At 38.1% G+C, this 14,936-nt stretch overlaps 1 protein-coding gene across 5 annotated transcripts in view; it reads right to left on the bottom strand.

Moving 5' to 3' along the window:
• Window positions 1-14,936, bottom strand: part of mast1b (microtubule associated serine/threonine kinase 1b) — a 50,377-nt gene that overhangs the window by 17,088 nt on the left and 18,353 nt on the right. For 4 of the 5 annotated variants that reach the window (XM_017720707.2, XM_017720710.2, XM_017720709.2 and 1 more), the window contains 6 exons: window positions 6,601-6,689; window positions 5,277-5,352; window positions 4,732-4,801; window positions 1,967-2,127; window positions 568-643; window positions 78-287 (listed from right to left, as the gene is read on the bottom strand). In XM_017720707.2, coding sequence (XP_017576196.2) covers window positions 78-287; window positions 568-643; window positions 1,967-2,127; window positions 4,732-4,801; window positions 5,277-5,352; window positions 6,601-6,689 — 682 coding nt within the window. Of the gene's footprint in view, window positions 1-77; window positions 288-567; window positions 644-1,966; window positions 2,128-4,731; window positions 4,802-5,276; window positions 5,353-6,600; window positions 6,690-10,812; window positions 10,865-14,936 lie in introns of those variants that run through there. The other variant, XM_017720711.2, reaches the window with a different exon arrangement.

Here is a 14,936-nt window from a genome sequence, read left to right as displayed (position 1 = left end):
GTCTCAATAAACACCACTAACAACAAGGATAAATGATCACAGATACTCAATTTCTGTGCACACCCATTCAAACATACATCATGCAATAGTTTCTCCAGATTCTCCTGTAGCTCGTAGAAGTACACAGTGGTAATGAGGCCTTCTTGTGATTTGGTCAGGCAGTCCCGAGACAGTTCTATCATTTGGTGATGGATGAAGCTCAGGACCCCATCAGCCAGCGGCAGCACAGCGTCCGGAGAGTAAGACTGAATAAAGTCTGCCAACCGCCCCTCCATCTGAGCTGTGGCCTGAGAGACACAGACAGCAGCAGCAGAAGATTCAGCCATTTTAAAAAAGTCTATATATATATATATATATATATATATATATATATATATATATATATATATATATATTTATTTCAATACTGTCATAGTGGTGTATTTTTTTTTTCTTTTGTTACTTATACCTGTAAATGAACCATCTTTTCTGTGCTTGGATATCACAACTCTATAACATCCAACACACAGGTACAAATACAATACATAGAAATATGTCAAGGGCAAGCACCTCTATAGCGCTTCTTACCTTTGGGAAGCGCTCTTTGTACACATGGTTCATCATTACTATCTCGTTGTCATAGCAGGATGGGGAACGACCCGGGCTGCAGGCAAGAAAGGTAAGGATAATCAAGCTCAAGTTAGATATACGACAATGTCCCCAAGGCTTCCCTAAACCTGCAGTCCAAGTCCACACAACAGCATGTTGGTGTATAGGGCAAAAATGGGGTCAAGTTTGAAAGTGTGTATTTGAGATAGATTTGTGCAAAGCACTTTATGTACCACACCCAGCAAAATTATGGAAGACAGCTCTGCAGTCCTCACAGGCTCAGGGAAATGAGGTCCCTAGGACTGCAGGTGCTCCAGTTGGAATAAGGCTTATCTTTCAACTGAATAAGTGATTTCACTTCTAATAAACACTCACATTGTCTGGGTGAGAAAGGACAAAAACCATGTTTGTCACCGTTAATTCTCACCTGCTATCTAGGTGTCCCCTATTACACAATGCTACCTGTGATGTGGCCAATCACTGTATATTTTCTACCTCTAACAAAACACTGTAGGGCAGCTGAACTTTGAGTAGAGTGCTGCCTGCCCAATTCAGGACCTAACAGGTGCGCAAGATTAGGTAACACCAGCTATATTAGCAGGCAGACAACTAGATTTTTAAACATTTATACAATACTGAATGGATAATTGACAATTGTTCTTTTTGCTATTACTCTGAAACTGTAATATCTTTAGATATTACAAAAGTAACAACTCTCATATCCTATCAATACTGTATACATTTTTTAAAAATAAAGTCTAAAGTTAGCATCATTACAGATTTAACAAATATTATACCAACTATTTGACTTCTGGTCGCAAACAGTTATGGCATCATGAGATCACTGCAAATATATTGTGGCAACATCTTAAATCTAGTATATATAATATTTCTCATTATGAGATTGTTCTGAGAAAACTTCCTTCAACATGTTTTTACTTCATTTGATCTAGAGAAATTAATTTTCTTCTTGTTTTTTAGACATAATGGAGATAACACTGTTCTAAACAAACAATGATCTGCTCATAAAATGAGCCACTTCCACTAGATAAAATGACAAAACAAGTTAAAAATGTATAGTAATAGATTAGATAATCATGCAATATTCTTATGAATACAATCCAATATACATAAAAATTATAACTATTAAATGCATCACCTGGATTTAAGATGATTTGACTTGCCAAGGAACCATTTTTGCAATGAAAATGCAACATTCTCAGCCAACAGTGCCACTCATTAACTATAAAACTGTGGTTTGGCTTAGTTTGAGACTACAGTAAAGCACTACTGCTAACTGCAGTATATGTATTTATGTATGTATGTATATTGTCTGTATGTGAGAGTATGAATACGAGTACTGTGTGTTTGCATGTACCTGAGGCTGCGTGAGCGAGGGCGTATGTGTGGAGAGCACCGCCCCCCGTCATCGTCCGTGATGCTCTCTGTGCTGCCAAAGTGTTTGGACAGAAAGTGCAGCTCATCCATGGTGGGCTGGAAGGGCAGCTGGTGTAGACGCTCCTGAGAGGAACTGGAAGACTGAGAAAGGAGGGAGGGAGAAAGTCACAGAGAGAGAGAGAGAGAGAGAGAGACAGACAGACAGAGAGAGAGAGAGAGAGAGGGAGAGGGAGGAAAAAACATTACATCACTATGACCATGATTACCACAAGTTAAAAAACAAAAACTGAAGGTGTTGTTTTGTTTTAGCAATGTTTTGAGCATGGCAAGAATGTCACTCACAAATGACAAAAACCCTGTTCATAAATCCTTCACAGTTTAAAGAGGAAGAAAAAAAAAAAAAGGAAAGCAGACCCCACTCATCGACTCTCAATCAAGTCCTTAATTAATTCACTTTCACTTGATTAATAACAAAGCACAACCGAGGCTGATGGACCACTTAAACCACAAATGAGACACTTTATGTGCTAGATGGTCTCATAAGTGGTCTGAAGCTTGTGTGTGGAGCTTGTAGGTGGGTGCTTCCTCATGCCAGGCTATCAGTTCAGTGTGCAGAAAATAGGAATTATCTAATCAAAAAAACTCTTTGATGGTTTACATACACAGGTCATTAGTGTAACATTAATAATTAAACATTTAGTTCTAAATCAACAAAAAAGATAAACACTGGCAAATCAAACAAAGAAGCTCATGTTTCCAGAACATACAGAACATTACTTGGAATGTGAGAAGCAGTAAATCCAATGCTCTTCTAAGACTGAACTTCAGAAGTTCAGAAAAATATCCCTGGAGAATTATTTGAAAAACTGAAAGCAAGTCTCCTTAAAAGAATAGCAGCTGATAAATGTTAAGGGTAGACATGCTAAATTTATATATTTAGCTGCTTTAATTTTCTGATTTTTTTCCTGCCACTGAATATAATGTAGATAATGGCTGTCTTGTCTGAAATTTTGGCACAGAGCAGCTGGCTTCATTTTAAGGGAAGCAATCAGATTCAGCAGCTTGGGCACTAAAATAGTTTCTGCTGGTGCACCCATAGTCCTTGCACTATGTTGCATCATACTCCCTCCTAAAACCAAAACTATAGGTTTGTGAGAGGGACAAAACCCTGTGCATTTCTCTGTGCCACATTGAGGGACATTCTTCTCCATCTTGCAGTTTGTGACAGAGCTGACTGTGGTGATGAGACCAAATTAAGGAGATTTGTAACACTGAGTTTAGCACTAATAGGGTGATCTATCTCATACAACTGATGGGCAGGACAGCGCGCACTCTCTCTCTCTCTCTACTTGTTTCTCCTTTCCCTCCTTTCTCTCTCCATTACATCCATTCTGTCTCTTTCTCTCTCATTCATCCTTACTGCATTCTTTACCCTAGGCAGAGATAGAAAGGGATGGAGATAGAGAGGGAGAGAGATGAGAGGGCACGTGCGAGAGATATGAGTTATGTAATACACTCAGACAGTGAGAGACAGTGAGACTCCTCAGAGGTGATGGATGGGGAGAGCACACAGAAACACAGTGTAATGGACATCATAAGCAGTGCAGAGCAAGATCAGAGTTTAGTGGTTGAAGAAGCAAAAAGCAGTGTGTGTGCTGAGCAAAAGAGACCATAATCAGTTGATAATGGGCAGAAGTATATAAAGTTGACACCCTTGCATTTTAGGAATATTAGGAATAATTTAGGAATATAATGTTTTCAGAAGTAACTAGAAATTGAACAACTTACAATCATCAGCATATTTTCACTAAATGCCTAAAATGACTTCAATTTATATGTACTTTTTTCAGATAAGAAAACCTGGACAGCATCAAAGGCACTATTTCCTAATACTTCCTAATATCCTAGCAATAATGAAAGCCTTCACATTTTTCTTGTAGGCAATATGTAATAAGTCTATGCACTTCTTACTATTTGCTGCTTCACTTTTCAAAAGCAATTTGTTCACAACCCTGTGGAACCTCCACCATATTTAACTACAGGTAGGCTGTTCTTTTTGCTTCACTTTGTCAACTATCAACAAATTGCTGCTCTGCATTGCCAATGTAATTTATTTAGGTTTCATTAAGGCAGACTGTGGTTTCCATAGGTAGGTTTAAGCAAAGATCAATAGAGCCTATTAATTTGTCTTTCCATGGCCATCATCTATTAAGCCCTTTTCAGTTTAGTGTGTGGCATATGGTACAGGTTGAAACCATCACTCTAGATCTCTCCAGTTTTTTATCTCATTGGATGTTATATGGTATCAACAGTAACAGCACAAGCCTTCACAGACTTTTTGAACACTCTCTCTCTTACCACAATGTCTGTGAATGTTCTTGATAGTTTCACAAGCCGTAGACCTCTTAATACTGCAACTGTGGATGCATGGATGCCCACCGATCACTGGTTAATTCAAATCATGCAAGTGCTGGCAGTTTATCAAAGAGAAGTTCACAGCCAGACAGAATCTCCTTTCTCTAATCAAACAGATTTTAATAGTCCAAAAGGATGCCAATAATTCTGTCCTGGTCAATTTTCAGTTGGTATCCTATTTCCATCTGAATGCTGCCCAATAATATATATATTTTGTATTGTATTCCACATAACAAAGGTGCCAATTAAGTACAGAGGTGTACATAAGAGTGCTAGATCAAGTACCACTGAGCTGAGCGTGTGTGTTAAGAGTTAAGGCAGGACAGGTACCGTTGAGCTGGGTGTGTTCGTGCCATACCCAGAGGAAGGAAGAGAGGCCAGAGACCAACGACGCCCATCCCTGCAGTTCAAGAGAAATGGAAGAAATGAGGGAGGGAGAGGGAGAGGGAGAGAGAGAGAGAGATGAAAACAGCTCAGTCAGCATCAGACAACAGCAATTAATGTGAAGTAAAGGCAGTTAACACTGATGGAATCTTCAAAGCCATTGTACCACCTAATGTCAGCTGCAAGCCAGCTGGAGGCTCAAAGCTAACTAGCTAACTGGAATATTAAGGTCAATTCCAATGTATATGCATGTTAATGCTAGCTGTAATATTTATGTATTCTGTATGCAACCAATATAAAATGCTTTCCCTTTGCTGGCCTTAAAGAAAGGTCACGAGGCACATGAACACACCTTCACATATATACAACATTATGCTCATCTTCATTAGAAAGACATTATACCACAAAAGGAACCATAAGCATGTATAAGAATGGTGAAAATGCAGTATAAGCTTGCGTGTTGAATTTGTGTCTGTGTGTGTGTGTTTTACCGTCTAGAGGAAGCAAAAGAGAAGTGAGCAGGAGTGCTGGGAGAGAAGTTGCGAGGGCTGTCCAGAGGGCTACTTCCTGCGCAGACAGGAAGAAAAACAGGTTGCTTTGAAAATCTTGTAACAGGAGCAGAATGTAAATATGCTTTAACAATGACATCATGATATCATAATATTCAATGTATCTGTTAATTTATATATATATATATATATATATATATATATATATATACAATATATAGTATTGTATGAAAGTACATGCTTCATTTATTACATTTCCAGTCAAAAAAAAATTAAGTATACATTTTTCAGTGTCAGAAAAAAAAGAAAACATAACTAACAGAAAATTACACAGAAGCCTCAACAACTAAATATATCTATTTTTTCTCAACCTGCTTTTATTACAGCTGCCATTCTTTTTGGGAGACTTGCCGTCAGTATTTTAAAAAAACCTGCAGAGATATTTTTCCCCACCTCCGAAGTTCAGTCTTAGATCTTGGTGGCATTCTGTTTTTCACAACGCATTCAACACCAGCACTTTCTGTGCCTGATCAGCAATTTTTCTTCTATCTTGTCTGTTTCCTTTTGTCAGTAACAGGTTCTTGACAGCTACCCATCCTTTCAGACAGTGTTGCATTGTCTTCTCACAGTGGAAGGATAGATAGAAACATCTGTGGACTTTTTCTTCAGATCTGAAGTAAGAGTGGAGCTTGATTTTCTCCTCTCTCTCAAAGACGAAAGTTTTAAGTACTGTTTATTTGATGGTGACAGCTTTGGTGGTCTAGCATGTCTTGTATGGTTGATAGGAATCACATTTTCTCTGTATCTGTTAATTACTTTGTGAACTCCAGTTTTGAAAAATCCATTTTTGAAATTAATTTTTCCTTTGACTTTCACTGCTAATGCAAGTGGATTACCTCTTATCTAATCTTCTCAGACTTATCTCCTGAAAAAATCAATAACATACTGGTGTTTTTGAGTGGAAATGAAGTAAATGAAAGTTGGTTTCTGACTTCTGCACAGTACTGTATAGAAATGTGTTTAATGCTTGAAACTGATGATAAAACATGAATTACATAGCAGGCTTACTGGTGAGTAAAAATGTAACATAAAATTATATGGAATACATCCAAGTAATGACGTGGTTGCAAAGAGGAAATTTTGGTCAGCACAGAAATTTTATTACATAAAGTACTTAAACATGTCAAGTACACCCTGACTGTGTGAAAGTGGATAATGAGTGTATGTTGAGTGTGAGGGTGAGAGCCTGAGAGTGTGAATACAAGTGCACGTTGAGTATGTGAGAGACTGTGTACTGTCTACTCACCAATGTGTCCAGGTAGAGGAGAGTGTGGGCGGGGCAAAGTAGGCGATGTTGAAGTGAGAATCAAACTCTTTCTGTTACTGGTGCGGCAACTGTATCATACATACAAAAAAAAAAGAGAGAAAAAATGAGCATTGCCATACTGTCGCATTATATAAACACATTATATAAACATATGACCAGTTTCAGAAACATTAAAAAATCTCTTCCACTATAAAAGTAAGAGGTTCTTGAACTTTAAGAGTCTTACATGATAACTTATTCAGCTCATTCGGGATCGAAATTCCTATCAATTTGACTACACAGACATTAGACGACTATTAAAGATATAATAATATTCAATTAAGTTTGCAAAATAAAAGTCTGAGTATTTTCAAAATCATATCAAAATAAAGGTCCATTTGTACCCAGCCTATTTTCACAAGACTGCCTTCTGCCTATCAGCAGAGAGTGTAGTGCATTTTGTCCCTTATCATGACAATGCACCTGACTGACTGAAGGCTGTCATGGCCAAAAGAGAAAGGCATAAATTCTGGTTTTCACAAAGTCCTCTGCCTCAGTTCTTTTGGTGGCAATTTGTATTAACTTAGATTGTGAAGAGTAGAGTGATCAGATGAATTGCAATTAATTGCAAAGTCATTCCCTGCCATGAAAAATTACCTTATCACAAAAATTACTGCATTTCCAGCCACTGCATTTCAGCCCTACAAAATGGCCTGCCAACATCATTTCAGTAATAATCTCGTTAGCTCAGGAGAAAAGGTTAATGAGGACAAGACAGCTGATATCACTCTGTCATGTTGATTAGAAGAGCAGACTGGTTGCTTTAAAAGGGTAGTGGTGCTTTAAAGTTTTCTTCTGTTAACCATGGTTACCTCCAAGGAAACACGTGCGGTCATCATTGCATTGTATCAAAAGCGTTTCACAGGCAAGGACATTGCTGCTTGTAAGATAGCACCATTTATCGAATTATCAAGAACTTCAGAGACAGTGGTTCAATTGCAGTGAAGAAGGCTTCAGGGCAGTCAAACAAGCGTCAGGACCGTCTTCTAAAGAGGAAGCAGCTATGAGATCAGGTCACCACCACTGCAGAGCTTGCTCAGGAATGGCAGAGGACAGGTGTGAGTGCATCTGAACGCCCAGTGAGACGGAGGCTTTCGGAGGGTGACCATTCATGTGTGGGGTTGCTTCTCATCCAGGGGTGTGGGTTCGCTCAAAATTTTGCCTAAGAACACTGCCATGAATAAGGAATGGTATCAAAACATCCTCCAAGAGCAACTTCTCCCAACGATCCAGGAGCAATTTGGAGATGAACAATGCTTTTTCCAGCCTGATGGAACACCATGTCACAAGGCAAAAGTGATAATCAAGTGGCTTGTTGAACAAAACATTGAAATTTTGGGTCCATGGCCAGGAAACTCCCCAGATCTCAAACCCATTGAGAACCTGTGGTCAATCCTCAAAAAGAGGGTGGACCAACAAAAAGCCAGAAACTGAAACAGAAACTCCAAGCACTGATTAGGCAAGAATGGGTTGCCATCATTCAAAATTTTGCCCAGAGGCTGATATCCAGCATGCCAAGGCGAACTGCAGAAGTATTAAAGAGTCAAGTCTGTAAATATTGAGACTTTGCTTAAACTGGATGTATTTGTCAATAAAAAGTTAACACACATATGGAATGCTTATAATTGTATTTCATCATACCATATAAACATCTGACAAAAGGTTCTTAAACTGAGGCAAAACCAAAATTTGTGCCATTCTCAAAACGTCTGACCATGACTATAGACACCAGGATTTTTTTTTAAAACAGGGCTGCAATCAATACAAGCCCAGAGGAAATAAATGCACAGGCAAACACATGAGAATAGCTATCTTAAAAGTTACTAAATGCTTCAAAGAAAACCACTTAATTTTAAAAACTTCAGGACATGATCTTCACAATTTTTTTTTCAGTTCAGAGACTGACAAACACAACTGACACAAACTCAGTAGTCGTGGCCAGCTTAGCGTTCAATGAATATCTGAGGCTCCATCTACGTGTGGGCAGAGTACCTGAGGCTGAGACTGCATTCAACCAAGCTAGAGCTGCAATGGTTTTACTTACAGCAGGCCTCGATATCAAACCATGCCAACATAAAGCAGCACTTCCCTCACTTGGATATGGAGCATGCATGAGGGGTTTTAAGGCTCAGACCCAAGGAGAGAGAAAGAGCAGGAGAGAGAGAGAGCTTTAAGAGTGTTATGTAACACACTGATGCTTTGGCGCTATCCACACTTTTTCATCAAAGAAGAAAAGGAGAACTGTTGCCACTTGTGTGCGAATGCGATAACAATGGCTGGCAAGCGCGTGATCAGCGTGTAAAAGTGTGTGTGTGAGAGAGAAAGACTGTGTGTACACAATTGAAGAAAAGCTTTGTGTAACTGTGCAACTGAAGAAAGTCTTTTGTATCGGTGTGTGTGTGTGTGTGTGTGTGTGTGTGTGTGTGTGTGTGTACAAGAAAGAAAGAGTCCACGTGGGTGTCCAGGGACCCACTGCAGCAGGACGACAACGATAAAGAAAATTCCATTTTCTCAGCCGTCAATCCCCTCAGAGGAGGGCGAGCAAGGGAGAAAGAAAGGGAGAGAGCAAGGTAGTGAGAGAGAGAAGAAAGAAAAGTGATAATGGAGAAAAAAATAGAAGAAACTGACTGTGTGAAAGAGGGAGAGGATGAGAAAGAGACAAAGACAGAGAGAGACAGTGGGAAAGAGAGACTCATGCTGATGACTTGCTCTGAAATAGGGAAAGTGGAGATATTACAGATAATATCTGTTTCCACTAGAGCAACACTACAACCAGCTCATTCACCAACTCAGCCATAAATAACATACAACATTACCAACACTATAATATACCATACAGCAGGGTTTCTCAAACTGTGGGCCACAGACCACCAGTGGGCTGTGAAGCACCCTCTAGTGGACCGCGGGTTGTAGGGGGAGGCAGCAGTTCGTAGTGGGCCAGTAATGTCATTTTGTCATAAAAATATAAGTGGAAAAAAGAATAACCCTAATAATTAAAAATATGAGAATTGAATGCTTTCAGATAATAATTTATAAATATTAATGTAAACATGCAAATAAAAGCATCAATGACGTATAAGGATTTTCAACAGGCCAATTTTACAATGCAAAAAATAAGAATAACTATTGCAATTGTTTTATTGTAGAATGCAGGAGTGAAGTCTGGTTATTGCAAATGAATCCCAAAAACCCTCAAATCTAAAGAAACACCTTGAGACCAAACAATTAGGGGAAAAGCCAGTGGAGAATTTTCAGTGAAAATATGATGGATTGCAGCTCCTAATTACAGTCCACTTCGTATCTCTTCTATATATATATTGTGTCTGTGTACATGCAAGAGTATGGGATCTGTCTGCTGTTCTGTTAATTAAACTTATACGCGTCTATTGTACCTACATATGTCCACTGTTTTTGATGAGCTCATAAATGCAACATGATGGAGGAACTTTTAAAAATGACTTAGCTGCAACTTTGTACAAAATAGTGGTGTCGGAAAAGAGATATTCACTTTTGTTAGCCTTGTCAAGATAATATCTACAAACTGTGTAATATCTCTAAAATAGGTGGGTCAAAATCAACCCAAGAAAAATATTTTTTTTTTCTACAAAGGAACAAACTTCCTCACTAACTTTGTCTCCTCCTCACACTTTGCAAACATTTTAAAATATTTCTAAATTAACAACAAACAATGCAATTAGCTAGACTTAATCTGGAGTAGACTGTACTGTAGGACATGAAATGCTGCATGAAGATCACTGCATTAATAGCTTCTGATACTATATTATATATATATACTATATCTGATATTAAATGTGGCACGAGTGGTTCATTCATTTTCTGACTCTACTACACTTGAATCAGCTCAATTTTACTTGATGCATTCAGCCAGGTCTGTTAAAACAGCAAATCTGAGAATTAGCACACTTTATTAAAAATTATTTGGAGCATTTAGGTTCAAATCTCTATCACTGATATCAGTGATTTTAGGGATGCTGAATGAACAGGGCTGCTTCTCAGTGTGTTTATATACACATGTAGCAAATATGAGAAGTGATAGATCTGGGGCATGTTTACTCAACGTCCATGAACGAAGCCATCATCATCATCATCATCATCAACTTCATCATTATCTCCCTCTGCCAACCCCCTTACCTTTCTTCTCTTCCATCCCTTCTTCTCATCCTGGTCTGTTTTCTTCTCTATATCACTCTCTTCTTTCTCTCCTTCTTGCCATTCTTTTCCTTCTCTCTTCCTTCTTTGCCTGTTTTCTCTACTCCATATCTGTCACTCCCGTTCTTACTCTTCACCTCCAAAATTTGTTTTCTTATCTTTATCTCTGTGTCTTTCTGTCTTTATTTTCTTCCTTTTCTCCTGCTCTTTGAACTGTCTTCTCTTCTCTATGTCTTTCTTCGTCCCTTCCTTCCTTCTCGCCTCCTCTTTCATCTGCTTCTCCTCTCTCCATGCCTCTTTCTCACTCCCTCGCTCTCCCTCTTGTTCTCCCTGAGGCGGTGCTGGAATGTCAGAGGGTTATGGGGTGTTTATCTCACAGCTCACTGGGGACTCTCCATCATACTAGCTTAAGCACAAATCTGTCTTTCTCTCTCTCTCTCTCTCTCTCTCTCTCTCTCTCTCTATCTCTCTTTATTTTGTTCGGAGGCAGCAGTACAAAGCAAAGTATTCATATCAAATTAGAGTGTTTTTGTTCATACAAAAAATTGAACATACAAATGCACTTGTTAGCAATATACAAATTTCGCAATACAGTATGTATTATCACCACAATTCATTTCTGACCCTGATGTAGAAAACAACAGCCAGCTCTCATTTTATTTATTTATTGTTTGGGACCTAGAGACTGCATGCACTACAAATGTATGTGTTACAGGAGGGATGGTAACATGATCTGACAATATTTAGCATTATTATGATCACACCACAGTACATTTCTCTGAACATATGTTAGAGAGTACTTAAGAGCAACTTCATGTTTCATCACAGAGGTCACAATTTATCCTGTTTAAGGCAATTCAAACACTATAAAACACTATAAATAACAATTATAATAAAAAATAAAAAATGTTTGTACCACTGGTTCTGTTTTGTCTGTTCCAATTTATAAACCTAAATTAGATACTGTAACACATATCAAGACATACACCAAAAACAGGTCACCTGAACCTTGCAGCCAAAATTAAGAATTTGTGTCCAGAATTCTAGAAACATTTTATGTTTAATATTATTTTTATTGTGAAACATATAAACCGATCATTCGTCAAAAGGGAAAAGAAACAAAAACTAAACCAAAACACAGGCTCTGCATTTTTAATAGCCAATATGTGAAATATTGTGTTCAGAGACTCCAGGCAATTGGCAATGTTCACCCCTGCATATCATTTATCGTGAAAATGTCTTGAAGTATCATTGTGTTATATATTTGCTATACCATACATCCCTAATTTCAGGGCCTAAAGTGATTTTTTTCTTACACATTAATTGTAGTGCTTATTTTCCACACACACACACACACACACACACACTAGGCTCTGTGTTAAATGAATGAAATAAAATGACCATATGTGTGTGTCTGTCTGCTTTTTATCTACAACAACAAAAACCCATATACTACATTTATATTCCTCTAACACTGTGTCTCCACACTCTATTAAAAGAATGGAGACAAACATACACACTGGCACTTGTTTCTACAAAGCTCAACATCGTAGACTCTTTTGTTCATTCAAAGAAAATGGTGCAGCAAAGAGTCTCAGAAATAAAGACAGCAAATCAGTAGGGAATGCCTTCATAACACATGCATGCACACATCACATAGTAGTCATACTGTCATTGAAGGCTTTGCCACTGAAAACTAAGTTGAAGACAGAGCTACTCCATGTGGAAAACAAGCACTGTCACAAATCCTGGCAAACAAAAGCAGGACAATGTGGCTGCACGTACTAGAAGAAATTAATAATGTGTACACAAAAGATCACAGTCACACAGGTGCAAAACTACTCTGTGTGTGTGTGTATATGTGTGTGTGTGTGTGTGTGTGTGTGCTGTATCCCTGTCCAAATATTTATTTAAGCCTAAGTCCTTGTGCTAATGGTAGTTGTAGTCATTTGCATAATTTGTGAAGTATTGTTATTACTACAATATCCAGCTATGCTTGCCTGCTGCATTATTCCCTCTCATTCAGCCTTTCAATGTGCAATAAATCGATAACACTAAATTAATGTTCTAGTGGGTGTGCGCAGGGCCTGCTACAATCATTACATTTTAACAGACGATTAATTGTGATTCACAATTAAATTACATTGCTTTCCTGCTGTCAATACTTGGCAGCTCCCAAATAACAATAGACATCAGCTCAGGCTCAAATAAACAAACATTACTTGCTGCTGTCCCCTAAACATTATTGCATTGACCTCTGAAGTGTCTCAATAAATGGGTTTTTGCCTCAGCCCAACTGCTAAAAATGCACCCACCTCACATTCTGTTTGCTTAGATAAACAAATAGGATTGTGAAAACTAACAACTATGGAAAATAGCTGTGGTCAGTATTAATAATTGTGATCAGCTCAAATAATTGGCCTAGAATGTGGGTTTATTGGGCTGCACTGAAGACAAACTGGTAACTATGAAGATAACTAACAGGCTTTAGTAAAATTCTTCCTGAAGAAGTCTACATCCCAACTGTAACATCCAAAATACAGTATATGTTACAAAAATGTCTGTAGTTAGTTTAAAATATCTGTGTTTAGGGTAGAGAGCTAATATAAAGTGTGAAAATACATCACTTGATGATTTGCTTGATGTAAATTTAACATGATGACAGCACTGGGTAAATGAACTTGCAAAGCAAATTATAGGGTTTCTGTATTAAATATTGTTACTGTCACACATCCCCCTCCAGCTCTGAGGCACACTCAGACTCCAACTCCCAGAATCCTCTGAGAGATCACCTGACCTTCCCTCGCGTTCCAATCAGCAATCACAGTCTCCTGAATACTAACTCTTATCACCTGTGTTCCATGTTACATGACTTGTTTAGTATAGTTTAATAGTCCAGGCTTTAGCTTAGCCAGATTGTGAGGTATTGCTTCTCCTGTTGAGCTACTGAGTGTTTCTCCTGTGTTTGTGAGATTGCTTTTTTTGTGTTTGCACTGTTTTTCTGGATTTCTGTTTATTCCTTTTGCCTTCTGGTTATGCTTGCCATTTTGTACCTTTTTGCTGCTTTGGATCTGACCCACGCCTGTTTAATGACCACGATTCTTGTTAAACTTCTTTTGGTTTTTACTGCAACCATCTGGCCAATTCTGTTTCTTTACAGTTGTGTAATAGCATATTGCTGTTGTCAGAACAAAACCTCCTATCTCCACATTGGTAACTGTACAGGAGAAGGAGAAAACCTACTTTACTTTTAATGTAAGTCAATGGAACCGCAATTTAATTTCAACACTGGCTGCAGGCATTGCAGTGTACAAAAATAATCCCCTACTCTACTATTTAGGCTGTATAGTATATCGCGTTTGTCGAAATGAGAACTTTACAGGAGAAGAAAAAACATACTTTACTTTTAATGTATGTCAGTGGAACCAGAATTTTTTCCAAGTCATTTCGGGTCATTTCTTTTGGTCCATTCATCATGAAAATTACATACATTGTAAAGGGCAACAGGCATTTTCAAATTATGATCAAAACTGAAAAATGTTCCAACAAAATGATTTTGCTCCAACAACAGCAATATATGGCTGGTTTAAGATTTTATAATGTAAACAAGATTAAAATAAAAAATACAAACATGGATGGTTTCATTATGCTTCACACAGCTCTAATTATTGTTCTCCACCATCACACAATGACCAAAACACCTTGCCCCGCCCGCTCCACTGAGACAGGCAAAGAGACTAGTAGTCATTAGCATACAATATCAACATGCAAAAAATGACCTTTTCTGGACAGAGGAGTAAACGACAGGGAAACAAGCCTCACACAAAACTGAACGAAAGCTGTATAGAGGGAACTAAGCTAAACTGAAAATGGTAATGTGAATCTCCTATAAAACTAAAAATTACCCTCAAAGCACAAACTTCACTGTTACACTGCTCAACAAACAGCTAAACAGAATATTTACAAATGACCAAGTAAAGGGTGCACCGTTAATTACATATGAGAGCGCTGTTCACAGTGCTGTGTAATGATTTTCCCTTCAGGCAAAAACTGATCAGGCAGTTATCTGTGTAATACTAACAACCAGTGTTACCTTAAATTAATTT

The sequence above is a fragment of the Pygocentrus nattereri genome, chromosome 1, assembly GCF_015220715.1.
Source record: "Pygocentrus nattereri isolate fPygNat1 chromosome 1, fPygNat1.pri, whole genome shotgun sequence".
In the NCBI taxonomy this organism is placed as follows: Eukaryota; Metazoa; Chordata; class Actinopteri; order Characiformes; family Serrasalmidae; genus Pygocentrus; species Pygocentrus nattereri.
The sequence above is the reverse complement of the archived record's forward strand: the minus strand, read 5'-3'. Positions and strand labels throughout refer to the sequence as shown.